Genomic DNA, 27,131 nt, shown 5'->3' on the forward strand with positions numbered 1-27,131 from the left:
CCACAAGGTGGACTACATGTCGTCCATGAAAGGTATTACCCTAACACCCCAAGCCATCCTATAATTATGATATTTAAGACAGATCAGGAATAAATTTATTTCTCAAGAAACAACATAACTTCAGGCTGTTAATGAATCAATACTACACATTCAAGGATGAAGTTTCCATTAAGTACAGTTATCCAGCTGCTTTCCTTTCGCTTCTCCTTCTCTCTCCATGCAATGCAAGGCTTCTAGATGGAGGTCCATCTCCAAAAACAGGAGCTTCCCTGAGCACCCATTCAGCTGACCTGAAACACCAAGACTTGTCTCTAGTTCTCTGACTAACCCAGACCACAGTCCCTGGAAAAGACATAGACCTAGGTCTCACATAATAGTCCATATGGTCCTCCAGAGGCCAATGGGACTGTGCAGGTGATTCATTAAGAGACAGAGGTGGATGGAGGATTATGATGCAGAGGATGGGGAATGTCCAAAGGAACAATGAACCAGAGAAACAGAGGGCCTTTTCATGGACAGAGAGCAGCTGCCTTTCCTGTGAGGAAACAATTGGTTTGAAAAGTCTGTATTCCTTGATCATTCTGCTTTATTAACAATGATTGAGGATTATGAAAGGTTGCTGATGCATTACTAATATTTGATGACATTGCATTTTCATTTTTTAAAAGTTTGGAACATGGGTAGGATGCGGGGAAATGTAGGATATCTTGAAATATGAGGTGGTGCTAATGACATCTGATGTGCTCTCTTTTCCTTTGTTCTCTTCCTTGAAACCCAAACAGGATTTCCTTTCCTACCACTCTGAAGAAGGTGAAGGAGAAGACAGTCAAAACTTCAGGGGATCGGGCACCTTCAGTTTAAATAGGAATAGAAATGAAAATGTGTCAAATTGGGGATATGCTTCACTGAATGAGCATACATAGCTCACATCAACGAACTCCAACAGGAAAAACCATTTAAATGTATGGAGTGCGGAAAGAGCTTTAGTGAAAATGGAAAACTTAGAATACATCAACTCAGGGGAGAAACCATTTACATGTATGGAGTGAGGAAAGAGATTCAGTAAGAATGGAGACCTTAGAATACACCAACGGACTCACACAGGGGAGAAACCATATAAATGTATGGAGTGCGGAAAGAGCTTCAGTCAGAGTGGCCACCTCAATATTCATCTACAAACTCACACAGGGGAGAAGCCACATAAATGTATGGAGTGCGGAAAGAGCTTTAGTGATAATGGATACCTTAAATTACACCAGCGGATTCACACAGGGGAAAAACCATATAAATGTATGGAGTGTGGAAAGAGCTTTAGTGATAATAGAAAGCTTAGAAGACATCAACGGACTCACACAGGGGAAAAACCATTTAAATGTATGGAGTGCGGAAAGAGCTTCAGTAAGAATGGAGACCTTAGAAGACATCAACGGATTCACACGGGTGAAAAACCTTTTGAATGCATGGAGTGCGGAAAGAGCTTTAGTGAGAATGGAAAACTTAAAACACATCAACGGACTCACACAGGGGAGAAACCATTTAAATGTATGGAGTGCGGAAAGAGCTTCAGTCACAATGTATCCCTTAGACATCATCAACGGACTCACACAGGGGAGAAACCATATATATGTATGGAGTGCGGAAAGAGCTTCAGTAAGAATGGAGTCCTTAGAACACATCAACGGACTCACACAGGGGAGAAACCATATAAATGTATGGAGTGTGGAAAGAGCTTTAGTGATAAAGGAAAACTTAGAACACATCAATGGACTCACACGGGTGAAAAACCTTTTAAATGCATGGAGTGTGGAAAGAGCTTTAATTTCAATTCATCCCTTAGAATACACCAACGGACTCACACAGGGGAGAAACCATTTAAATGTATGGAGTGCGGAAAGAGCTTCAGTCAGAGTGGAAACCTCAGTATTCATCTACAGACTCACACAGTGGAGAAACCATATAAATGTATGGAGTGCGGAAAGAGCTTTAGTGATAACGGATGCCTTAAGTTACACCAGTGGATTCACACAGGGGGAAAACCATTTAAATGTACGCAGTGCGGAAAGAGCTTTAGTTTCAATTCAGAACTTAGATTACATCAACGGACTCACACAGGGGAGAAACCATTTAAATGTATGGAGTGTGGAAAGCACTTCAGTCAGAAGGTATGCCTCAATATGCATCAACGGACTCACACAGGGGAGAAAGCATATAAATGTATGGAGTGCGGAAAGAGCTTCAGTCACAATGTATCCCTTAGATGTCATGAACGGACTCACACGGGTGAAAAACCATATAAATGTATGGAGTGTGGAAAGATCTTCCGTCAGAGTGGACACCTCAGTAGTCATCTACAGACTCACACAGGGGAGAAACCATATAAATGTATGGAGTGTGGAAAGAGCTTTCTTCATAATGGAAACCTTAGGAGACATCAACGGACTCACACAGGGGAGCAACCATTTGAATGCCTGGAGTGTGGAAAGAGCTTCAGTCAAAGTGGAAATCTTAGAAAACATCAGCAGACACACATGGGAAAAACCATTTCAATCTATGGCGTGTGGAAGGAGCTTCAGTCAGAGTGGAAGCCTTAATTTACGTGAACAAACTCACCCAAGAGACAAACCATATAAATGTCAGGAAAGGCGATAAAGGTTCAGTCCTCGTGGAAGTCCTATATCAACAGACTCATGGACAGGAAGAACTTTAAGAGTTGTAACCCTACAAACCATCAACAAACTCAAAGCCGAGAAGCAGTTTAAATGGAAGGATTACAGAAAGTGCTTTTGTTATAATGGAGTGTTTAAGAAACATCACAAGAGTCTCAGATGGGAGAAACCATTTAGATGTATGGAGTGTGGGACATGTTCCTCTCAGAGTCCCCTCTTCTTCACAGCAATGAACTCAGAGGAAATCCGGCTTCCGGCTTCAGGGCCCAGCTGAGTGTTGTCATTATCTTGAACTGGGTAACTCCTGTCTAATCTTCACTGTGTCTGTGTCTCTCCCTGCTTCTGAGACCACTAGAAACGAGGGGGGCCGTTTCTCTCCCTCCTCTTCTGAGGAAAGCTAATCTGCTTGAGAATGGATTCCCCCATATTCGGCTTCAGACCATTCCCTGACAAAACACATTGCCCTGTGTTGTTCCAGCCTCTTGCCTCCCTTGCTCCCTTCTGCTGGTGTGTGTACCTGTGTGCTGTATTTTTTTAAATGAAGGTAATGTCTCACAATAGTGAGAATAATTTTAGATATAAAGTACCTTTTGACAGGGACGCGGGTGGCGCTGTGGGTTAAACCATAGGTCCGTGGTTTGAATCCCTGCGACGGGGTGAGCTCCCATTACTCGGTCCTTGCTCCTGCTAACCTAGCAGTTCGAAAGCATTTCAAAGTGCAAGTAGATAAATAGGTACCGCTCAGGCGGGAAGGTAAACGGTGTTTCCGTGTGCTGTTCTGGTTCACCAGAAGCGGCTTAGTCATGCTGGCCACATGACCCGGAAGCTGTACGCCGGCTCCCTCGGCCAGTAAAGCGAGATGAGCGCCGTAACCCCAGAGTTGGTCACGACTGGACCTAATGGTCAGGGGTCCCTTTACCTTTACCTTACCTTTTGATAGAGAAGGGGAGAGGGTGACCTATTTGGGAGGAATCCTGCTTGATCTTTATGTATTAAATTTACATTTTTTGAGTCTGTTTGCCATCAGCTCTGCGAAAATTTTGTAATCGTTGTTTAATAGTGATATAGGTCTATAGTTTTTGATGTTTAATTTATCCGTGTCCGGTTTAGGGATCATCGAAATGTGGGCCTCTTTCCATGTCTCTGGTATCCTACCTCCTCTTAATATATTGTTCATGATGTCACATAGCACTGGCGTTAGTTGATTTTCTAGTACTTTATAATATTTAGCTGACAGTCCATCTGGTCCCGGGGCTTTCCCTGGTTTCATCTTCCTTATCGCATCCTGGATCTCTTCTGCTTTTATGTTGTTGTTGTTGTTTAGTCGTTTAGTCGTGTCCGACTCTTCGTGACCCCATGGACCAGAGCACGCCAGGCACCTCTGTCCTCCACTACCTCCCGCAGTTTGGTCAGACTCATGTTTGTGGCTTCGAGAACACTATCCAACCATCTCATCCTCTGTCGCCCCCTTCTCCTTGTGCCCTCCATCTTTCCCAGCATCAGTGTCTTCTCCAGGGAGTCTTCTCTTCTCATGAGGTGGCCAAAGTACTGGAGCCTCAGCTTCACGATCTGTCCTTCCAGTGAGCACTCAGGGCTGATTTCATTAAGAATGGATGCGTTTGATCTTCTTGCAGTCCATGGGACTCTCAAGAGTCTTCTCCAGCACCATAATTCAAAAGCATCAATTCTTCGGCGATCAGCCTTCTTTATGGTCCAGCTCTCACTTCCATACATCACTACTGGGAAAACCATGGCTTTAACTATACGGACCTTTGTTGGCAAGGTGACGTCTCTACTTCTCAAGATGCTGTCTAGGCCTGTCATTGCCCTTCTCCCAAGAAGCAGGCGTCTTTTAATTTCGTGGCTGCTGTCACCATCTGCAGTGATCATGGAGCCCAAGAAAGTAAAATCTCTCACTGCCTCCATTTCTTCCCCTTCTATTTGCCAGGAGGTGATGGGACCAGTGGCCATGATCTTCGTTTTTTTGATGTTGAGCCTCAGACCATATTTTGCGCTCTCCTCTTTCACCCTCATTAAAAGGTTCTTTAATTCCTCCTCACTTTCTGCCATCAAGGTTGTGTCATCTGCATATCTGAGGTTGTTGATATTTCTTCCGGCAATCTTAATTCCAGCTTGGGATTCATCCAGCCCAGCCTTTCGCATGATGTATTCTGCGTATAAATTAAATAAGCAGGGAGACAAAATACAGCCTTGTCGTACGCCTTTCCCAATTTTGAACCAATCAGTTGTTCCATATCCAGTTCTAACTGTAGCTTCTTGTCCCACATAAAGATTTCTCAGGAGACAGATGAGGTGATCAGGCACTCCCATTTCTTTAAGAACTTGCCATAGTTTGCTGTGGTCGACACAGTCAAAGGCTTTTGCATAGTCAATGAAGCAGAAGTAGATGTCTTTCTGGAACTCTCTAGCTTTCTCCATAATCCAGCGCATGTTTGCAATTTGGTCTCTGGTTCCTCTGCCTCTTCTAAATCCAGCTTGCACTTCGGGGAGTTCTCGATCCACATACTGTTTGAGCCTTCCTTGTAGAATTTTAAGCATAACCTTGCTAGCGTGTGAAATGAGTGCAATTGTGCGGTAGTTGGAGCATTCTTTGGCACTGCCCTTCTTTGGGATTGGGATGTAGACTGATCTTCTCCAATCTTCTGGCCACTGCTGAGTTTTCCAAATTTGCTGGCATATTGAGTGTAGCACCTTAACAGCATCATCTTTTAAAATTTTAAATAGTTCAGATGGAATACCATCACTTCCACTGGCCTTGTTATTTGCAGTGCTTTCTAAGGCCCATTTGACTTCACTTTCCAGGATGTCTGGCTCAAGGTCAGCAGCCACACTACCTGGGGTGTACGAGACATCCATATCTTTCTGGTATAATTCCTCTGTGTATTCTTGCCACCTCTTCTTGATGTCTTCTGCTTCTGTTAGGTCCTTACCACTTTTGTCCTTTATTATGGTAATCTTTGTACGAAATGTTCCTTTCATATCTCCAATTTTCTTGAACAGATCTCTGGTTCTTCCTATTCTGTTGTTTTCCTCTATTTGTTTGCATTGCTCGTTTAAGAAGGCCTTCTTGTCTCTCCTTGCTATTCTTTGGAAATCTGCATTCAATTTCCTGTATCTTTCACTATCTCCCTCGCATTTTGCTTGCCTTCTCTCCTCCGCTATTTGTAAGGCCTCGTTGGACAGCCACTTTGCTTTCTTGCATTTCCTTTTCATTGGGATGGTTTTCGTTGCTGCCTCCTGTACAATGTTACGAGCCTCCATCCATAGTTCTTCAGGCACTCTGTCCACCAAATCTAAATCCTTAAACCTGTTCGTCACTTCCACTGTGTATTCATAAGGGATTTGACTTAGATTGTATCTTACCGGCCCAGTGGTTTTTCCTACTTTCTTCAGTTTAAGCTTGAATTTTGCTATAAGAAGCTGATGATCTGAGCCACAGTCAGCTCCAGGTCTTGTTTTTGCTGACTGTATAGAGCTTCTCCATCTTTGGCTGCAGAGAATATAATCAATCTGATTTCGATACTGCCCATCTGGTGATGTCCATGTGTAGAGTCGTCTCTTGTGTTGTTGGAAAAGCGTGTTTGTGATGACCAGCTTGTTCTCTTGACAGAACTCTATTAGCCTTTGCCCTGCTTCGTTTTGATCTCCAAGGCCAAACTTGCCAGTTGTTCCTTTTATCTCTTGATTCCCTACTTTAGCATTCCAATCCCCTATAATGAGAAGAACATCCTTCTTTGGTGTCACTTCTATAAGGTCTTGTAAGTCTTCATAGAATTGGTCTATTTCAGTTTCTTCAGCACCAGTGGTTGGTGCATAAACTTGGATTACTGTGATGTTAAAAGGTCTGCCTTGGATTCGTATCGAGATCATTCTATCATTTTTGAGAATGCATCCCAGTACAGCTTTCGCCACTCTTTTGTTGACTATGAGGGCCACTCCATTTCTTTTACGGGTTTCTTGCCCACAGTAGTAGATGTGATGGTCATCCGAACTGAATTCGCCCATTCCCGTCCATTTTAGTTCACTGATGCCCAGGATGTCAATATTTATTCTTGCCATCTCATTTTTGACCACCTCCAACTTACCCAGGTTCATGGTTCTTACATTCCAGGTTCCTATGCAATATTTTTCTTTACAGCATTGGACTTTCCTTTCGCTTCCAGGCATATCCACAACTGAGCGTCCTTTCGGCTTTGGCCCAGCCGCTTCATCAGCTCTGGATCTACTTGTACTTGCCCTCCGCTCTTCCCCAGTAGCATGTTGGACGCCTTCCGACCTGAGGGGCTCATCTTCCAGCGTCATAACTTTTATATGCCTGTTGTCTTTGTCCATGGAGTTTTCTTGGCAAGGATACTGGAGTGGCTTGCCGGTTCCTCCTCCAGGTGGATCACGTTTGGTCAAAACTCTCCACTATGACCTGTTCATCTTGTGTGCCCTGCTCGGCGTAGTTCATAGCTTCTCTGAGTTCTTCAAGCCCCTTCGCCACGGCAAGGCAGTGATCCATGAAGGGGTCTGCTTTTATAGGTTTATTTAATTGAGTTCTTTCTTCCTCTGTTATGGTCTTCCCACTGTAGTCTTCTAAATATTCTTCTATCCGGGTTATCTCTTCGTCTTCCTTTTTGTCTTCCTTTTCATAGAATTTGAGGAAATTTTCCTTTATTTCTTTTGGATCTTCTATCAATTGTTCCTCTATTTTTATCTTATTTATTACATTTTGTTTTTGCCTTTTTCGCAGTTGCCAAGCTAATAGTTTACCTGTTTTGTTAGCTGATTCAAAATATTTTTGTTTCATTAATTTAATTTTCCATTCAATTTCTTGACTTGTTAGCATTGAATACTGTGTGTGTAACATTTTTGTTATTTGTATGTTTTGTTCGTCTTTTGGGTTTGTTATTAATTTTTTCTCACATTCTCTTAGCTGACTAAGGATTTCCTCTTTCTTTTGTTCTCTTACTTTCCTCTTATAACTATTTTGCTGAATAAGAAACCCTCTTAGGACCGCCTTGCTGGCATCCCAGACTACATCTATACTTGTTTCTTTATTGAGATTTAGACTGAAATAGGTTACTCAAGGACAATGTAAGGCATATTATAAACATCATTGAATATCTGGAGTGTAAGAATGAGGTACCTGCGGCGCTGATTTTCATCGATGCAGAGAAGGCATTCGATAACGTCTCATGGCTGTTCTTACTAAAAAGTATGGAGAAAGCGGGGCTAGAGGGCGAATTTATGGAAGGAAGAAAATCGATTTATTTGAACCAATCTGCTAAACTGATTATAAAGAATAATCTAACAAACTCATTCAAAATTGAAAAAGGAACAAGACAGGGATGCCCTCTATCCCCGCTTTTATTCATTATGGTATTAGAGGTAATTATGAACAAAATAAGAGCAAGACCAGAGATTCGAGGGATCAAAGTTGGAACGAAGGAAGACAAACTAAAAGCGTACGCAGATGATTTGATGCTATCCCTAGAAGAACCGCAGAAAAGTGTTAGTAAGGCCTTGGAGATATTAGAAGAATATGGCAAACTATCCGGTTTTAAATTAAACAAATTAAAGACAAAAATGTTGACCAAAAATTTGGGAAAAGATGAAAGAGAAAAACTGGAGATACAGAATGGAATCAAGGTGGCTAAAAAAATAAAATATCTGGGAATTTGGCTAACCACAAAAAACATAAATTTAATTCAGGATAATTACTTCACAACATGGAAGGAGATCAAAAAAGATCTAGATACGTGGAACAGAGTAAAAGTTTTGTGGGCGGGAAGGATGGCGGCAATAAAAATGAACATACTCCCAAGAATGATATTTTTGTTCCAAAACTTCCCAGTGATTAGAGGTTCCTCAATGTTTAAAGATTGGCAAAAAAACTCTTTCGAAATTTATATGGCAAGGGAAAAGACCAAGAATTAGATTCAAATTACTTACAGATCGAAAAGAAAGAGGGGGATTCTCGGTACCTAATCTGTAATTATACTTTGAGGCCTCCTGCCTCTGCTGGATTAGAGATTGGATTAATTTGGAAGACACCGATCTGTTAGATTTAGAGGGCTTCAACAACAGATTTGGGTGGCATGCCTATTTGTGGCTAAATAAAGAAAAGGTACACAAAGGTTTTTCAAACCACATTATCAGAGGGCCACTAGATGAAGTTTGGGAGAAAAATAAAAAACTCCTGGAATGGAAAACACCCTGGTGGTTATCTCCAATTGATATTTTAACAACCAAAAAAGCAAATATGGAAGGAGAAAGACTGACATATGAAGACCTACTGATAAGATCAGAGAGTGGATGGAAATTGAGAACATATGAGGAGTTGAAAGACAAATTAACAGGCTGGCTGCAATTTCATCAAATAAACGCAGTATGGAAGGAAGACAAAAAAGTAGGGATAAACGAGAAAAAATCTAAATTCCAGATAGAAATAATTGAAGGTAAATCCAAGTTATTATCTAAAATGTATAACATACTATTAGATTGGGACACTAAAGATGAAGAAATAAAGGAGGTCGTGACAAAATGGGCAATGGACGTGGGATACAATATAGAATATGATAAGTGGTTGAAATTATGGGCTAGTGGAATGAAATTCACGGCATGTGTCTTACTCAGAGAAAATTTGGAAAAAATGATGTATAGGTGGTACATCACACCGGCAAAACTAGGGGAAATGTACAAAACAGGAAATAAGGCTTCCTGGAAGTGTAAAATCAAAGAAGGCAATTTCTACCATATGTGGTGGACCTGCGAAATAATGAAGAAGTTCTGGGAACTTATTTATAATGAGTTAAAAAAAATATTTAAATATACCTTCCCTAAAAGACCAGAGGCCTTCTTACTAGGAATAATTGGGGATGAAATAAAAAAAGGAGATAAGATATTATTCCAATATGCCACAGCCGCCGCTAGAATATTAATTGCACAAAATTGGAAAAGTCCAAATACCCCAACGATCAGAGATTGGCAAACAAAATTATATGAATATGTTGATTTAGCAAAAATGACACAAAAAATCAGAAACCAAAAGAATACAAAGTTTATTAGTGACTGGAATAAATTTATGGTATACATTGAAAGAAATTATAGAGACCTAAAAACTATAGCAGGTTTGATATAAGTCTTACGATGAGTAATCCATTAACAATTAATAGCTGCAGAAAAAAAGGAAGAATTTTTATTAAGAAGCCCAAAATCGGGAGGGAAGGAGGTCAATGGGTGTGTAGAGGAAAGGTTTAAATATCTAAAGATATAAAGATTCAAGGAAGAAGACAAAGAACTGTAATGGATGTTATTTTTGTGCTATGTATGGATACTTCTTTTGGATTTGTTGATTTGTTTTTTTTTCTTATGGTTGTTTTTTTTAAGAGAAACTCAATAAAAAGAAAGTAAAAAAGAGAGAGAGAGAGAAGGGGAGAGGGTGAATATGGATTGTTGGTGGTGGGTGAGGATTAGGGCTGGGCGATATATTGATATCTTATCCAATGCGGGTTTCTAGACCATATCCCGATAACCTTTGAAAAACAATTGATATGTCAATACACTGCGAATCACAGTGTGTATTTTGGGATGTGCCTGGAAGCAGCCGGCAGAAAGCTTTTCTTCATGAAGCCCCTGCAGCTGCCGAGTTGCTGACTTCTCTCCCAGACGACAGGAAGCGACACACACACATCCTTTGCCCTGTGTCCTTCCAGCCTCTTTCCTCCCTTGCTCCCTTCTGCCGGTGTGTCTGCCTGACTTAGATTTCCTGTGTGCTGTATTTTTTTTCTGCTGAAACTGGATTTGCTCTCAGGAGCTAAGTTTTGTGCCTCTCTGGGGACCCAGTGAGAACTGTATGCTTTGAAAGCTCAGTAAACTATTACTGAAGAAGTCCTGCTGCCTCTATGTGTCTTGTTGTCCTCAGCGTGGGAATTGCTCTGCATGTGGTCCCTACCCTGCTGCTACTTAGCTCATGCCCTGGAGTTGCTGTACTTAAGCATGCAAGACGGGTGCATCTGTGTGTGACTGGTTTTTGCACCAAACTCTGTCACCCCCAGCACCGCATGATCTCCAAACACTGCTTCTTCACCAGAACTTCATCCCTGCCCCCTGCGCATTCTGAAGAAAACTTAAAATACTGCAATATAATGGGAGATTGTCCCCCAAGCCTTATTGCAAGAGGGAGAATGAGGAGCTGCAGGTACCCAACAGAACATTAAAAATACAGAGATTGAGGTCAACAGACAGCCAAGCGAAGCCTACTCCAAGGGAAGCCCTTCAGCTTCCAGCCTGTCCGCTCCCACAAGTGCTGAAGGAGATTTGCCATTTGGGGATGGCAGAGCTGAATGGAAGCGGGCGAGGAAGCCTCACAATCGCTCCTGCCAGAGGAATAGGGTCACTCACCCCTATACGCAAAGCTGATTGACAGGAAGGAACTCCTCCCCACCCTTGTCACATGCAGCTGGGCTCACTTGCCAGAGTCACCTCAAGAGCCTGACTAGAATTCCCATTAATGTACTGTATATGGAAAAGGAGGCGGGTTCTCTGTTATGTTTCTGTGGTTGTTATTAAGAAAATGTATACGTTATGGTCCCGAAAGTGTAAAGCCTTGGTTCTAACAAGGTCATGTTGATACCACAAACGTACTGTGTAATGCTTTGAATGTGCTACTGAAACAGACTTTGTAAAACTTTGTACAAAATAACTGGAACAAAGTGAAACTGTTGCTGTCATGACAGACCCAGTATAGACAACTCCACACTGCCGTCTACTGGGTCTACAGTATAAAAAACACACCCATTTATGACTAAGACACTTTTATTGAATAAACCATTCTTGAAACAAAGTAACAGCCATTCACAAATAAAGACTGACTTCTCCCAGTAAGAGTTCCAATCTGACACTAAGATGGGAACATCTTGTGGGAATGTTCAGGGTGGCAGGAGAGGATATATTTTTTGTTAATATCCTTCCTAACTTGCGGCAGCAAGTTCCTTTATGAAGCAGAGTGCATTCCCCTTTTTACATGCACAGCAGATAACTGGTTGCAGGCTCGTGTGAGCCTCTCACCATTATACAATTCAATCTGTCTCAGATTGACTTGTACTGCTTCTGATGGATCACATTCCACACATCTTAGCACAACAGTGGGAACTGTGAACGTCCATATATGCACTGCTTGTTGCTTCCAATGCTGTTTCCTCTGTCCATTCCTGCAGCATCACAAAAGGGACAGCCATTAACAGAATGGGTGCAGCCCAGACCCCAGCACCAGGTACTTTGCAAACACATGAATAATGTCACTATCACCATCCACTTCACAAGCGATCCTCACTTGTAACCTCACACTGCGGCACCACCTTCCTGACGTCCTCCATGACAGATCTACAAGGGTGGGAAAAGGTGGGGTGGACAACCTTTTTTGAAATTTATAAAAGTATGGTCTTTCTTTTGTTCAGAGTTCCCACCTTCCTCCTGCGTGAGTGGCTTCAGACCCTGCTGCAGAAGGTCTATTACCCGTATTTTTCGCACTATAGGACGCACTTTTTCCCCTCCAAAAATGAAGGGGAAATGTGTGTGCGTCCTATGGTGCGAATGTAGGCTTTCGCTGAAGCCTGGAGAGCGAGAGGGGTCGGTGCGCACCGACACCTCTCGCTCTCCAGGCTTCAGGAGAGCCCCACCGCCAGCCCCACAAGCTCGGGGGACAGCGGGGAGGCGGAACACCGCCATCCCGCTGTCCCCCGACTTGGTTAGAAGGCTGGCGGGGGGGGAGAAGCCTGCTCCTCCCCTCGCCAGCCCCGCAAACTCGGGAGACAGCGGGAGAGGCGCAGCGCGCCATCCCCCTGTCCCCCGACTTGGCTAGAAGGCTGGCGGGGGGGAGAAGCCTGCTCCTCCCCTCGCCAGCCCCGCAAACTCGGGGGACAGCGGGAGAGGCGCAGCGCGCCATCCCACTGTCCCCCGACTTGGCTAGAAGGCTGGCGGGGGGGGGGGGGAGAAGCCTGCTCCTCCCCTCGCCAGCCCCGCAAACTCGGGGGACAGCGGGAGAGGTGCAGCGCGCCATCCCCCTGTCCCCCGACTTGGCTAGAAGGCTGGCGGGGGGGGAGAAGCCTGCTCCTCCCCTCGCCAGCCCCGCAAACTCGGGAGACAGCGGGAGAGGCGCAGCGCGCCATCCCCCTGTCCCCCGACTTGGCTAGAAGGCTGGCGGGGGGGGGGGCGAAGCCTGCTCCTCCCCTCGCCAGCCCCGCAAACTCGGGAGACAGCGGGAGAGGCGCAGCGCGCCATCCCACTGTCCCCCGACTTGGCTAGAAGGCTGGCGGGGGGGGGGGGGGGGAGAAGCCTGCTCCTCCCCTCGCCAGCCCCGCAAACTCGGGAGACAGCGGGAGAGGCGCAGCGCGCCATCCCGCTGTCCCCCGACTTGGCTAGAAGGCTGGGGGGGGGGAGAAGCCTGCTCCTCCCCGTCGCCAGCCCCGCAAACTCGGGGGACAGCGGGAGAGGCGCAGTGCGCCATCCCACTGTCTCCCGACATGGTTTGGAGACTGGCGGGGGGGAGAAGCCTGCTCCTACCCGTCGCCAGCCCCGCAAACTCGGGGGACAGCGGGAGAGGCTGGCGGGGGGGGGGGAGAAGGCTGCTCCTCCCCTCGCCAGCCCCGCAAACTCGGGGGACAGCGGGAGAGGCGCAGCGCACCATCCCACTGTCTCCCGACATGGTTTGGAGACTGGCGGGGGGGAGAAGCCTGCTCCTACCCGTCGCCAGCCCCGCAAACTCGGGGGACAGCGGGAGAGGCTGGCGGGGGGGGGGGGGGAGAAGGCTGCTCCTCCCCTCGCCAGCCCCGCAAACTCGGGAGACAGCGGGAGAGGCGCAGCGCGCCATCCCACTGTCTCCCGACATGGTTTGGAGACTGGCGGAGGGCTTCGCAGCTTCGGCATGGCTCTGGGTCCCGTTCTGGGGGAGGGAGAAGCTCGGGCTTCCCCCGCCCCAGCCCCGCGCCTGGCGGGGGGGGGGGAAATAAATTTTTCCCCCTTTATTTCCCCCCCCCCAAATCTAGGTGCGTCCTATGGACCGGTGTGTCCAATAGTGCGAAAAATACGGTAATTAAAGATCAGAGAGGATGTGGGTGGCGCTGTGGTCTAAACCACAGAGCCTCATGGTCTTGCTGATCGGAAGGTTGGCAGTTTGAATCCCCGCGACGGGGTGAGCTCCCGTTGCTCTGCTCTGGCTCCTGCCAACCTAGCAGTTCGAAAGCACACCAGTGCAAGTAGATAAATAGGTGGCGGGAAGGTAAACGGTGTTTCCATGCGCTCTGGTTTCTGTCATGCACCAGAAGCAGTTTAGTCCTGCTGGCCACATGACCAGGAAGCTGTTTGTGGACAAACGCTGGCTCCCTTGGCCTGAAAGCAAGATGAGCACCGAAACCCCAGAGTCAACTTTGACTGGACTTAACCGTCCAGGGGTCCTTTGCCTTTCTTACCTTAATAAAAGATCAGGCATAGCAGCCGCTTTGATCCAGCATTACTTTGGTTGGTCTCTGTTAGTTTCTCTGACTGTTGGGAGACCGACTGTTTCCTAGACAGGCTCCTTGTGCATCCCATAAGGAGAAGGAGCTATTTTATGATCTTTTCCACCATCATCCCTGAGCACTGGTCTTGCCTGCTAGGGGTGATGGCAGCTGTCGTCCAAAAACAGCTGGAAACCCAAATTTGGGAAACCCTGTTCACCTTGAAGGAGAAAGGTGGGCTCACCTGCATCTGGAGGAATGCCAGGTAAGCCCTGCAGGATCAGGCCCAAGGGCCACAGCTTCCCCACAAGTGAAGAAGCTGTAGGAACGGAGGAGAGGCAGGAGGAGGGGTGGGGGAGGAATAACTGAGAAGGAGCTTCTGGAGCCTGGGCAGCCCCCTCCCCGCCTGCTCCCGGAAGGTGTCCCGAGCCCCTCCCCTTTTCACTTCAAGGATTGGGGGACCTCAGCATCCCGGGGTTGCTTTGCTCCGGTGGGGAGGGGGAGCTATTTTGTTTGCTGAGGGCAGGAGTCACAATCCTGTCACATTGTGTTGTGTCGGGCTTTTAGGTAAGGGGGTGAGGCTCAGGTGGGAAAGAGTTGAGAAGGAAAATATCCCGGGGTGTGGATTTACTCCGCTGCCCAGCTCGTCAGGGTGTCACTCCCTGGGGGTCCCTCCGGTCAGCAAAAGAAGGAGAATCCAGCCAAGTTAAAGATGCAAACGGTGGTCAGTTGACCTGATCTTTATTTGTTGCAACAAGGTTCAAACACACCAAGAGTAGGAACCCTGACTATATGGTTGCATGGATTTTTAAAGACCTCTCCCCATTTCCCACAATACATTTTTCCACAGCATCTTTGATGCATCACAGATTTGTCACAAAGCAGGAGTCTTTGGCATTCAGAACCATCAGCCCGTCACCCACCCCTGTCAACAGCCCCAGTTTCCCACACCTTTTCCCCAAAGTACCATAATAATCCATAATCCGATGGATTTCTGCCTGGGGCATGTGCTGCCGTGGATCGCCTCCTGCCTCCTAAGGGATTATGGAGTCAGGGGGAGCCCTGGATCCCCCAATTCCAGAGGAGTCATTAGGCGTAGTGGAGAGTCGGAGGCTGTGGTGGGGACTTGGGGTTTTGGGGAGTCGTATAACTGTCCCCCCCATCCTGGTCTGAAGAGCACCAATACCTAAAGCACGGACGCACGGCTCGTGGCGTGGGGTGGGTGAGGGAAGGATTTTGCAATATAAACATTGTGGGGTGGAGGACCCCAATTTGTAATTGGATTGCGGGATCAGCCCCTCCCCCCCTCTCCTGATCTACAGGAGGAAAACGGGAAGGGACAAACCTTCCTCCCCGCCCCCGCTCAATTCTTTCCCTCCCCTCCCGGCACATCCTTCTCCCACCCCGCCCCCACAACCCCAAATCCCCTCCCCAATATGTTGCTCCTCCTCCTCGCCATCCGACCTCTGTTCCGTGAATGGGGGGGGATGAGCCCCCCTCCCAAACTGCCTGCTTCTCCCGGAAGTGGAGCTTCTGCGCCGGATTGCTGATTTGCGCCGTAGCTCTAGGGGCGCGCGCTTTCGGAAAGGGGAGGAGGGGCAACAGGAGCATCATCCATACATCACAAATGTGTCACAAACTAGGAGTGTTGGAATTTAGAAACATGAGCCCGTCACCCAGCCCTGTCAAGAACCCCAATTTCGCACACCTTTTAACTACCCTCTTCCCCAAAGAACCATAATAGTATTTACACATCCCCCTATCTGCAAGGCTTTCCTCCGCTTCTCCTCTGAATGCATCAGGATTCAACCCACCATCCCGATGGATTTCTGCCTGGGGCATGTGTTGCCCTTGATCGCCTCCTGCCTCCTAAGGGATTATGGAGTCAGGGGGAGCCCTGGAGACCCCGATTCCAGAGGAGTCATTAGTCGTGGGAACCAAGGACATCCGTCAAACCGTTGAATTTTGGCGATTATCGGACGTTTCTACAGTTTTCTATATTGGATACTCGGAGGACACAGTCCGATTCATGGTATCCGCTTCTTGCTACAATTGTATAGGCTGCTTCTCTGGGCCTCTTTGCTGTTGTGCATGGAAGGTGCCTGTGTCAACGGTCATTGTCCTGGCCTTAGTCCGAGGCTGTGGTGGGGACTTGGGGTTTTTGGGGAGTCGTATAACTGTCCCCCTTCCTGGTTTGAAGAGCACCAATACCTAAAACACGGACGCACGGCTCGTAGCGTGGGGTGGGCGAGGGAAGGATTTTGCAATATAAACATTATAGCGGGGGGGACCCCACTTTGTAATTGGATTGCCAGGATCAGCCCGTCCCCCGCTCTCCTGATCCACAGTTGGAAGAGGGGAGGAGGGAAACCTCCCCCCCCCCCAAATTCCTCCCCTCCCCTCCCGGCACATCGTTCTCTCACCCCTCCCACACAACCCCAAATCCCGCCCCCATACGTTGCACCCATTCCTTCTCCTCCTACTCCTCTTCATCCTCCTCTCCATCCGGCTTCTGCTCCGGGAAGGAGGGATGTGAACCCCCTCCCAAACTGCCTGCTTCTCCCGCAAGTGGAGCTTTTGCGCTGGATTGCTGCTCTGCGCCGTAGCTCTAGGGGCGCGCCCTTTCAGAAAGGGGAGGGAGAAGGCAGGGGAGGACACCCCACCCCCGTGGATGTTGCAGGGAAGGAAAGGAGAATCGGGAGCGAGGACAAAGAGGTAAAGGGGTTGCGGGGGGAGGGGAGGGGCGGTAAGGACCCAGAGACCCCCGCCAGCTCCCCAAAGCGCCTTTCGTGGGCCCCACGGGCAGGGCCTGGATCCCTGCACGAGTGCTGCGAAGGGGGCTTTCCTTGGCCCCTAAGGCGCCCTGGCGGGGGCGGACATGGTGCCCCCCACCCAGGAGGTCCCCACTAGGGCCCCCTTGCCCCGTTTCCCCCGCGCAGGCATCCCTGGGGCCCTGTGGGATCTGCACGGAGAAAGGCGGGTCATGAATGGGTTAATGGGCGCGAGAGACGCCTGGATAGAGACCCCCGTGTGGCTCGTTTTGGGGGGGGGTGTCCTCTGGATGGAGAAAAGGGGCGCGCAGGGCGAGGGTTGAGCCCCGCCAAGGCGGCCTCTGGGTGCAGGGGAGACTCAGGGAAAGAGGGAGGGGGTCGAGAAAGTCGGGGGGAGCATCCCTGGGGCAGGGAAGGGCAGCATTGGCGTGGGGGGGGGAGATCAAGGAAGACCAGTCCTTGGGGAGACGTCTCTATCGTGGCGCCCGTGGGGAATCTCCAGAGCGGCCACCTTGGCTTCTCCCTGCGGCCCAGGAATCCACCACCCTTTCAAGGCGACCAAAGAGGGATCCCTGGAAAGTGGGGGGTCCTGTCCCCCCACCCCTTCCTTCCTGCAAGCTCCATCCTCTGCCCGCTCCCATAAGCCACTGCCCAGACGCAGCGATTCTGCCCAGTCCAACTTTGGGTCCTCCTGGAGAGGAGAGGAAATTCCCAGATGAAGAGAGGACGGGGGAGGCCTTCTCAGAAGCGGCTCTTTGTTTCCGCAATCCCACCCAGGAAGCAGCCAGAAACCTTTTCCTCTCTCTCAGGCTTCCATCTTTAAGTCTCTTTTCCCCTGCCTGGTTGATTGAGGATGAGGATAATGTACACCTGTCATCAGAAACGGGTGCAGAGTCCATGGAATGGCTCTCAGGGCTGATATAGAAGTTGCGCCTCGAAAGCATTTCTGTTCCTTTTATTCTTTGTAGGCAATGTCAGAGTGACTGACAAGCTGAGATACAATCCTTCAGCATCCGATGAAAGTGACTGCATGAATCTTCCCAGTCAAAGGACCCATTTTCATGATAGACAGTGCCTGTGGCTGGAGGCTCTACACACCGGGTTTGCCTGTGCAGGCCAAAGACTGCCAGTATTAGCACAGGTGAGCTGTGCGACCTTCCCAAATTTAAGATTGTATGTGAATGAGAGTTTGTGGGTGGGATTACAGTTTATGGCAACCCTGTGATTTTCTCCACCCATAACATTTCTTGAGCTGATATTGCAGTACGAATTCCAAAATAACTACAAAAAAATCACAATGTAATAAGAATGATTGCAGTATTTATATCCTGTCCATGTGGTTGGGTTTCCACAGCCACTCTGGGCAGCTTCCAGTACACATAAAAGATATTAAAACATCAAACATTGAAAACCTCCCAATACAGGTCTACCTTCTACTATCTTCTAAATGTCAGATACTGTAGTTGTTCATTTCCTTGACCTCTGAAGGGAGGGCGTTCCACAGGGTGGGTGCCACCACCCAGAAGGCCCTCTGCCTGGTTCCCTGTACCCTCACTTCTTGCAGGGAGGGAACCAGCAGAAGATCCTCAGAGAAGGACCTCAGTGTTCAGACTGAAGGATGGGGGTGGAGACGCTCCTTCAGGTCTAGAGGGCCAAGGTTGTTTAGGGCTTTAGGTCGCAGATCTTGCTCCTCCATAACGATCTCTAAGTCCAACATATAGTTAGCAGAGTAGGAAAAAACACTCAGAGGCAGCAAAAAATTCATTCAGCAGAGAAATTTAGTACTAAGGCAAAAGCTAGCAAAAACTTAACTTACAGTAAAACCCTAACTTGGTATATCAAAACAGCACTCATGTAAGAAACACACAAGCAGAGTAGAGAATTGCAGATTAGGAAGTGGGACCAGGCGCCTTTCAATACTGCAATTTATAAACAATTCCATGTCAGAGTAACCTTGGGACTGGATAACAAGCCTGGCTCACTCCAGTTTAAACCAGCTTCTTCTGGTTCCCAAAGACAAGAAGGTTCAGTATAATCTCATAACAACTGATCCCACCACCTGCTCTCAGCAGAAAGGAAACTCCCTTTTCAGCTAAAATGTTCCTGCTGGAGAAAACGCCAGCTTTGAATCACAAAGAGTAAAACCACCAGAACCTTCTTGAACCAATAGACCAAGAATGATCTCTATACATTAGATCAACACTTTTCTTTTCCTGAAAAATGCAGCCATGACACTTAAAGGTCAGCACCAACAGTGTGAATTGTGCTTGGAAATGCACTGGGAGCCAGGGAAGATCCTTTAGGACCAATGATATGTGGTCTTGGCGGCTGCTCCCAGTTACTAGTCCAGCTGCCGCATTCTGGATTAGTTGCAGTTTTTGGGTCACCTTCAAAGGTAGCACCATGTAGAGCGCATGGCAGTGGTCCAAGCAGGAGATAACCAGAGCATGCACCACTTTAGTGAGACAGTGTGCAGGCTGGTAGCGTCTGCCTGCCACCTGTCCCACAGGGACAGTGCTTCCGTCTTGTCAGGATTTAACCTCAATCTGTTAACCACCATCTATCCTCAAACCACCTACAGGCATCAACACAGGGCATTCACTGGTTCATCTTCACTGGTTCCAATTTAAAAAAGAAGAGCTGGGTATCATCCACATGCGTGTGAACACCAGCCAAAACTCCCCCAGCGGCTTCATATAGATATTAAAAAGCATGGGGAGAGGACAGAGCCCTGAGGCACCCCACAAGTGAGCACCCAGGGGCCTGAACACTCATCCCCCAACACCACTTTCTGGACATGGCCCAGGAGGAAGGGTGGGAACCACTGCACAGCAGTGCCCCAGCTCCCCTAGAGGGTCCAGAAGGATACCATGGTCAAAGGTCTCCAAAGCAGAGATCCAGCAGAACCAGGAAAGAGCTTTGCCCTTGGTCTCTAGCCTACTGGAGATCATCAACCAGCGCAACCAGGGTAGTTTCTGTCGTATGATGAGGCCTGAATCCCAATTGGAAGGATAATGGTGGCAGAAGCTTTTCTGGTCCTGCACCCCCAAAAGCTCCAGGCACAAGACTTTCATTAGCTTTGAAGGGGCCATCCAATACTTGGTGGTCTTTTCTTCAAAAGACAAATATTCTGAATACTTTTTAATTGATGTATGATGTAAATAGTGCTTCTGTTTTACATATTCCACATTGGAGAGATTTTGCTACACAGGTCTGAGTTCATCGCTGCCCCCGAAACTGCTGTGTTAGCAGTACAGCAAGTGTGGACAGTGTGTTTGGGGGTTCAGGGCTGCCTAGACAACAAGAGCCCCTTCTCAGCCTGGCTTATATGGTCCCAAGGAAAGCAGAGCAGTACGTTAGGCACCAACTTGGCTGCAGGAGTGGCTGGAAGGAGGTGTACAGGACACCATCCAACCCTCTTAGAGACTTTTCTTTTCCTAAAGAAAACCAGGCAGCAAAGGTTTAGGACCACAGTTTTCCTTCTCGAGGACCTCGCTTCCCAGGTTGACAAGCTCCATCTGCCCTTCACTGTCCTCTGCAGTATGGGCAGAATCTGCCTTCCTGACTGTGGGATTCACTGTTGTTCTCATCCTCTCCATCCACCAGGGCCTGCTTTCACCTGCAGCAGAATTCCCCAACCCACCAAGGATTTGAGACCTATCAGGTATCCTCACCTGGTTTAGCCGGCCGGTTGAAGCCGTTCCTGGGCTTGTGGCCCCTATTCTATCCTGACAGCTTCTGGAAGCTAAAATTTTCCAGCTTGAGGGCAGCAATGGGGGGGGGGGGAGCTAGGTAGACCAGTCTTTGGGGCTTGTCTCCATCATGGCCCCTGCCAACTCCCGAAAGCATCTTTCGTGGGCCCCTTAGGAGCCTTGGCAGCAGCGGACATGGGGCCCCCACCCAGGGGGTCCCCGCGAAGGCCTCGTTGCCCCGTTTCCCCCGCACAGGCATCCCTGGGGCCCTGTGGGATTTGCATGGAGAAAGGCGGGCCATGAAAGGGTTAACGGGCTCGAGGGATGCCTGGATAGAGACCCCCATGTCCCTAAATGTGGCTTGTGTTGGGGGGGTTGTCCTCTGGATGGAGAGGTGGGGCGTGAAGGGTGAGGGTAAGCCCCGCCAAGGCGGCCTCTGGGTGCAGGGGAGACTCAGGGAAAGAGGGAGGGGTCAAGGAAGTCGGGGGGGCATCCCTGGGGCAGGGAAGGGCAGCAATGGGGGGGAGCAGTCTTTGGGGCTTGTCTCCATCATGGCGCCCACCGGGATTCTCTGGAGGGGCCGCATTGGCTTCTCCCTCCCGCCCAAGAACCGGCCACCCCTTCAAGGCGACCAGAGAGGGATCCCTGGAAAGTGGGGGGTCCTGTCCCCCCCACCCCTTCCTTCCTGCAAGCTCCATCCTCTTCCCACCCCATAAGCCCCTGCCCTGTCCAGACACAGCCATTCTGCCAAGTCCAACCTTGGGTCCCCCTGGAGAGGAGAGGAAATTCCAAGAGGAAGAGGGGAGGGGAGAAGCCTTCTCAGAAGCGGCTCTTGGTTTCCGCAATCCCACCCAGGAAGCAGCCAGAAACCTTTTCCTCTCTCTCAGGCTTCCAACTTTAATGTCTTTTCCACTGCCAGCTTCATTGAGGATGAGGATAATGTACATCTGTCATCAGAAACAGGGGTGCAGAGTCCATGGAATGGCTTTCACGACTGATATAGAAGTTGCACCTCAAAAGCATTTCTGTTCCTGTTATTCTTTGTAGGCAGTGTCAAAGTGACTGACAAGCTGAGATTCTTCCCAAAGGACCCATTTTCATGGTAGACAGTGCCTGTGGCTGGAGGCTCTAAATACAAGGTGTGTCTATACAGGCCAAAGAGTGCCAGTATTAGCACCGGTGAGGTGTGTGACCTCCCCAAATTTACAGACTGTATGTGAATGAGAGTTTGTGGGTGGGATTACCGTTTATGGCATCCCTGTGATTTTCTCCACCCATAACATTTCATGAATTGATATTGCAGTACGAATTCCAAAATATCTACAAAAAAATCACAATATAATAAGAATGATGGTAGTATTTCTACCCTGCCTAACTGCCTGGGCTTCCCCAGCCACTCTGGGCAAATTACAGTACATATAAAAGACAGTAAAACATCAGACATTAAAAACATCCTGATACAGGGCTGCCTTCAGCTGTCTTCTAAATGTCAGATAGTTGCCCATTTCCCTGCCCTCTGCCTGCTTCCCTGTAACTTCGCTTCTCAATAGGGGTGGGGGTGAACCAGCAGAAGACCCCCGAAGGAGGACCTCAGTGTACAGACTGAGAGATGGGGGTGGAGACGCTCCTTCAGGTCTACAGAGCGTGAGGCTGTAGGGCTTTAGGTCAATGATCTTGCTCCTCCATAATGATTTCCAGAGCAAGTCCAACATACAATTAGTAGAGTAGGAAAAAAAGCTCAGAGACAGCAAAAAATTCCTTCAGCAAATAAATTTGTGACAGAAGGCATAACAGGAATCTATGCCTGAAAAATGCAACCGAGGCAATTTAAAGGTCAGCACCAACAATGTGAATTGTGCTCAGAAATGTACTGGGAGTCAGTGAAGATCCTTTCAGACTGGTGTTATGTTGTCTCAATGGCTGCTCCCATTCTGTTGTCTAGCTGCCACATTCTGGATTAGTTGCAGTTTACGAGTCACCTTCAAAGGTAGCCCCATGTATCACATGGCAGTAGTCCAAGCAGGAGATCACCAGAATATGCACCACTCTGGGGAGACAGTCTCCAGGCATGGAGGGTCTCAGCCAGCATACCAGATGGAGCTGGCAGACAACTGCCCTGGAACAGAATTGACCTGCGACTCCATGGACAGCTGTGAATCCAAAATGACCCCCAGGTTGTGCACCTGGTCCTTTTGGGGCACAGGTACCTCCATCAGGTCTAGGGAGTCTTCCACATCTGCCTGCCCCCTTTCCCCCTGAGGCAGCATTTCTGTCTTTTCAAGATTCAACCTCAATCTGTTAGCTGCCATCCATCCTCCAACTGCCTCCAGAAACTAACACAGGACCTTCACTGGTTCCAATTTAAAAGAGAGGAAGAGCTGGGTATCATCCACATACTGGGGAGCACGCAGTCCAAACCCGCTGATGATCTCTCCCAGTGAATTCGTATAGATATTAAAAAGCATGGGGGAGAGGACGGAGCCCTGAGGCACCCCACAAGAGAGAGCCCAGGGGTCTGAACACTTATCCCCCAACACCACTTTCTGGACATGGCCCTGGAGGAAGGAGGGGAACCACTGCACAGCAGTGCCCCCAGCTCCCCTAGAGGGTCCAGAAGGATACCATGGTCAAAGGTCTCCAAAGCTGCTGAGAGAACCAGCAGAACCAGGAAAGAGCTTTCCCCTTGGTCTCTAGCCCATCGGAGATCATCAAGCAGTTCAACCAGGGTAGTTTCTGTCGTATGATGAGGCCTGAATCGCAATTGGAAGGATAATGGTGGCAGAAGCTTTCCTGGTCCTACCCCTTCAAAAGCTCCAGGCCCAAGACTTTCATTAGCTTTCAAGGGGCCATCGGAGTTGCTGGAAGGAGGTGTCCAGGAAACCATCCAACCGTCTTAGAGAGTCCACTCTGGATTTGTGTAGGTTTCCCTCCATAGCATTTTCTTCTCCTGAAGATAACTCAAGAGGAAGTGAGGGAGTGCACCAAAGTATTACAACCAGAGATTTCCTTCCCGTTGGGCTTCCTTCCCCGGTTGACGAGCCCCATCTGCCCTGACTTTCCTCTGCAGAATGGGCACAATCTGCCTTCTTGACTGTTGGATTCACTGTTGTTCTCATCCTCTCCATCCACCAGAGCCTGCCATCACCCGCAGCAGAATTCCCCAACCCACCAAGAATTTGAGACCCAGCAGCTATCCTCACCTGGTTTAGCTGGCCGGTTGAAGCCGTTCCTGGGATTGTGGCCCCTGTTGCATGCTGAGAGCTTCCAGAAGCCACAGGTGAGAACTGAGTGCTGGGTGGGAGCTAATAGTGGATAAATTACCCCATAAGGTGCATGACATTTCCCCCACCAAAGGTACTACCGCTCCCCTAACACCACATGATATTGTATGATTATGATCTTTAAGGCAGAACAGGAATTAATTCATATCCCCAGAAATAACACAACTTCAGGCCACTAGAAAATCAATACTACAAGATACTACACATTCCACTAAGTACAGTTTATCTATCTGCCTTGAATATCCTGCTTTTCAGTGTCGTTTCTGGATAGTCCTGCGTCAGAAGACGGGCACGAGATCAGACAGCACATCATTCTTTAAAGAATCAAGCTGCTTTATGAACATTGATTGAGGATTTTGATAGTTGCTCATGAATTACTATCATTTGACATTGCAACTTCACTTCCTAAAAGCTGGGAACATGGGTAGGAGGTAAAGGAATGTAGTAGACGTTGAAATAGGAGAAGGTGCTAATGGAGCTTGATGTGTTCTCTTTCCCTTAGTTCTCTTCCTCGAAACCAAAACAGGATTCCCTTTCCTCCCACTCTGAAGAAGGAGATGGAGAAGACAGTCAGAACTCCAGGGGACGGGACACCTCCCCCCCCCCAATTAGGAATAGAAATTAAAATGTGTGAAATGCGGGATATGCTTCATTGAATGAGGAAACATAGTTCACATCAACAAACTCCAACAGGGGAGAAACCATTTAAAGGTATGGAGTGTGGGAAAAGTTTCACTGATAGTGGAAAACTTAGAACAAATCAGCAGACTCACATGGGCAAGAAAGGATTCCAGTGCAGGGAGTGTTGAAAGGACTTCAGTCAACATGGGCACTTAAGTTTACATCAACGGATTCACACAGGGGAAAAACCTTTTAAATGCCTGGAGTGTGGAAAGAGCTTCTATCGGAGTGATACACTTAGAAGACATCAATGGACTCACACGGGGGAGAAACCATTTAAATGCATGGATTGTGGAAAGAGCTACAGTCAGAATGGACACTTAAGTTTACATCAGCGGACTCACACAGGGGAGAAACCATATAAATGTATGGAGTGTGGAAAGAGCTTCAGTTTCAATGGAAACCTTAGAACACATCAATGGACTCACACAGGGGAGAAACCACATAAATGTATAGAGTGTGGAAAGAGCTTTACTGGTAATGGAAACCTTAGAACACATCAACGGATTCACACAGGGGAGAAACCATATAAATGTCTGGATTGTGGAAAGAGCTTCAGTCAGAATGGAGACCTTAGAAAACATCAACGGACTCACACAGGGGAGAAACCATTTAAATGTATGGAGTGTGGAAAAGGTTTCTGTCAGAATGGAGAGCTTAAATTACACCAGCGGATTCACACAGGGGAGAAACCATATAAATGTATGGAGTGCGGAAAGAGCTTCACTCAGAGTGGATACCTCAATAAACATCAACGGATTCACACAGGGGAGAAACCATATAAATGTGTGAAGTGCGGAAAGAGCTTCAGTTTCAATGGAAACCTTAGAACACATCAACGGATTCACACAGGAGAGAAACCATTTAAATGCATGGAGTGCAGAAAGTGCTTTACTGATAATGGAAACCTTAGAAGACATCAACGGACTCATACAGGTGATAAACCATTTAAATGCCTGGAGTGTGGAAAGTGCTTCAGTCAGAATGGAGACCTTAAATTACACCAGCGAATTCACACAGGGGAGAAACCATTTAAATGCATGGAGTGCGGAAAGAGCTTTACTGATAATGGAAAGCTTAGAAGACATCAACGGACTCATACAGGTGATAAACCATTTAAATGCCTGGAGTGTGGAAAATGCTTCAGTCAGAATGGAGACCTTAAGTTACACCAGCGGATTCACACAGGGGAGAAACCATATAAATGTATGGAGTGCGGAAAGAGCTTTAGTGATCATGGATGCCTTAGAAAACATCAACTGATTCACAAAGGGGAGAAACCATTTAAATGTATGGAGTGTGGAAAGAGCTTCCGTCAGAGTGGACACCTCAATATACATCAATGGACTCACACAGGAGAGAAACCATTTAAATGTATGGAGTGCGGAAAGAGCTTTAGCGATAATGGAAACCTTAGAGGACATCAACGGACTCACACAGGGGAGAAACCATTTAAATGCATGGGGTGCAGAAAGAGCTTCAGTCAGAATGGAAATCTTAGAAAACATCAGCAGACACACAGGGGAGAAACTGTTTAAATGTATGGACTGTGGAAGGAGCTTCAGTCAGAGTGGAACCCTTGATTTATGTCAACAAACTCGCACAAAACACAAACCTTATAAATATCAGGAAAATAGATAGAGGTTCAGTCCTGGTGGAAATTCTAAATCAACAGACTCACGGACAGGAAGAACTTTAGGAGTTGAAACCCTACAAACCATCAACAAACTCAAAGAGGAGGAGCAGTTTAAATAAAAAGATTGCAAAAAGTGCTTTATTTACAATGGAGTGTTTAAGGAACATCCAGAGACTCTCACATGGAAGAACCCATTTAGATGTATGGAGTGTTGGATGTCTTCCGCTCAGAGTCCACTCTTTTCTTCACAGAAATGAACTCAGGAGGAAATCAGTCTTTGACACATGTTGTGTATGTGAAGTTCTGCTATTTATGTGTAAAACTGTATAGTAATGAAATATTGAAGGCAATGCCAAACAATGTCATTATAATCTAAGATATAAAGTACCTTTCGATAGAGAAGGGGTGAGGGTTTATCTGGATTGCTTGGTGGTGAGTCAGGATTAGGGCTGGGCAATATATTGTCCCATACTGGTTTCTAGACCACATCGTGATAACCTTCCAAAAACAATTGATATGGCAACACACCACAGATCACAGTGTGTGTTTCTGGGATGCTCATTTGCCTGGAAGCAGCCGGGAGAAAGCTTTGCTTCATGAAGCCCCTGCAGATGCCGAATTGCTGACTTCTCTCCCAGGCGACAGGAAGCAAAAGACACACATCCATTGCCCTGTGTCCTTCCAGCCTCTTTCCTCCCTTGCTCCCTTCTGCAGGTGTGTGTGCCTGACTTAGATATCCTGTGTGCTGTATTTTCTTACTGCTGAAACTGGATTTGCTCTCAGGAGCTAAGTTTTGTGCCTCACTGGGGACCCAGGGAGAACTGTATGCTTTGAAAGCTCAGTAAAGTATTACTGAAGAAGTCCTGCTGCCTCTGTGTGTGTTTTTGACCTCAGTGTGGGACT

At 47.6% G+C, this 27,131-nt stretch overlaps 2 protein-coding genes across 11 annotated transcripts in view; both read left to right on the forward strand.

The window, feature by feature from the left end:
* Positions 1-27,131, forward strand: part of LOC128421998 (zinc finger protein 782-like) — a 115,088-nt gene that overhangs the window by 56,202 nt on the left and 31,755 nt on the right. Inside the window, exons 1-2 of one of the 10 annotated variants that reach the window (XM_053405430.1) lie at positions 16,683-16,882; positions 23,763-23,907. The exons of 6 other annotated variants lie outside the window; for them this stretch is intronic. The gene's annotated coding sequence lies outside the window, so the exon portion shown is untranslated. Of the gene's footprint in view, positions 1-16,680; positions 16,883-23,762; positions 23,908-27,131 lie in introns of those variants that run through there. 3 more of the 10 variants (XM_053405432.1, XM_053405433.1, XM_053405440.1) reach the window with 3 other exon arrangements.
* On the forward strand, positions 1,050-27,091 carry LOC128421955 (zinc finger protein 850-like). Its single transcript, XM_053405335.1, has 2 exons — positions 1,050-1,776; positions 24,773-27,091. Exons 1-2 carry the CDS (start codon positions 1,125-1,127, stop codon positions 26,128-26,130), a joined length of 2,010 nt encoding a protein of 669 aa, XP_053261310.1. The 5' UTR covers positions 1,050-1,124; the 3' UTR covers positions 26,131-27,091.

The sequence above is a fragment of the Podarcis raffonei genome, chromosome 10 (assembly GCF_027172205.1).
Source record: "Podarcis raffonei isolate rPodRaf1 chromosome 10, rPodRaf1.pri, whole genome shotgun sequence".
NCBI lineage: Eukaryota > Metazoa > Chordata > Lepidosauria > Squamata > Lacertidae > Podarcis > Podarcis raffonei.

Excerpts from the sequence above, each read along its gene's own strand:
- LOC128421955 (XM_053405335.1), top strand. The coding sequence starts at position 1,125 with ATGGAGTGCGGAAAGAGCTTCAGTCAGAGTGGCCACCTCAATATTCAT. Across the intron at positions 1,777-24,772 it reads ACATCAATGGACTCACACGG|GGGAAAAACCTTTTAAATGC; the intron begins GTGAAAAACCTT and ends GGATTCACACAG.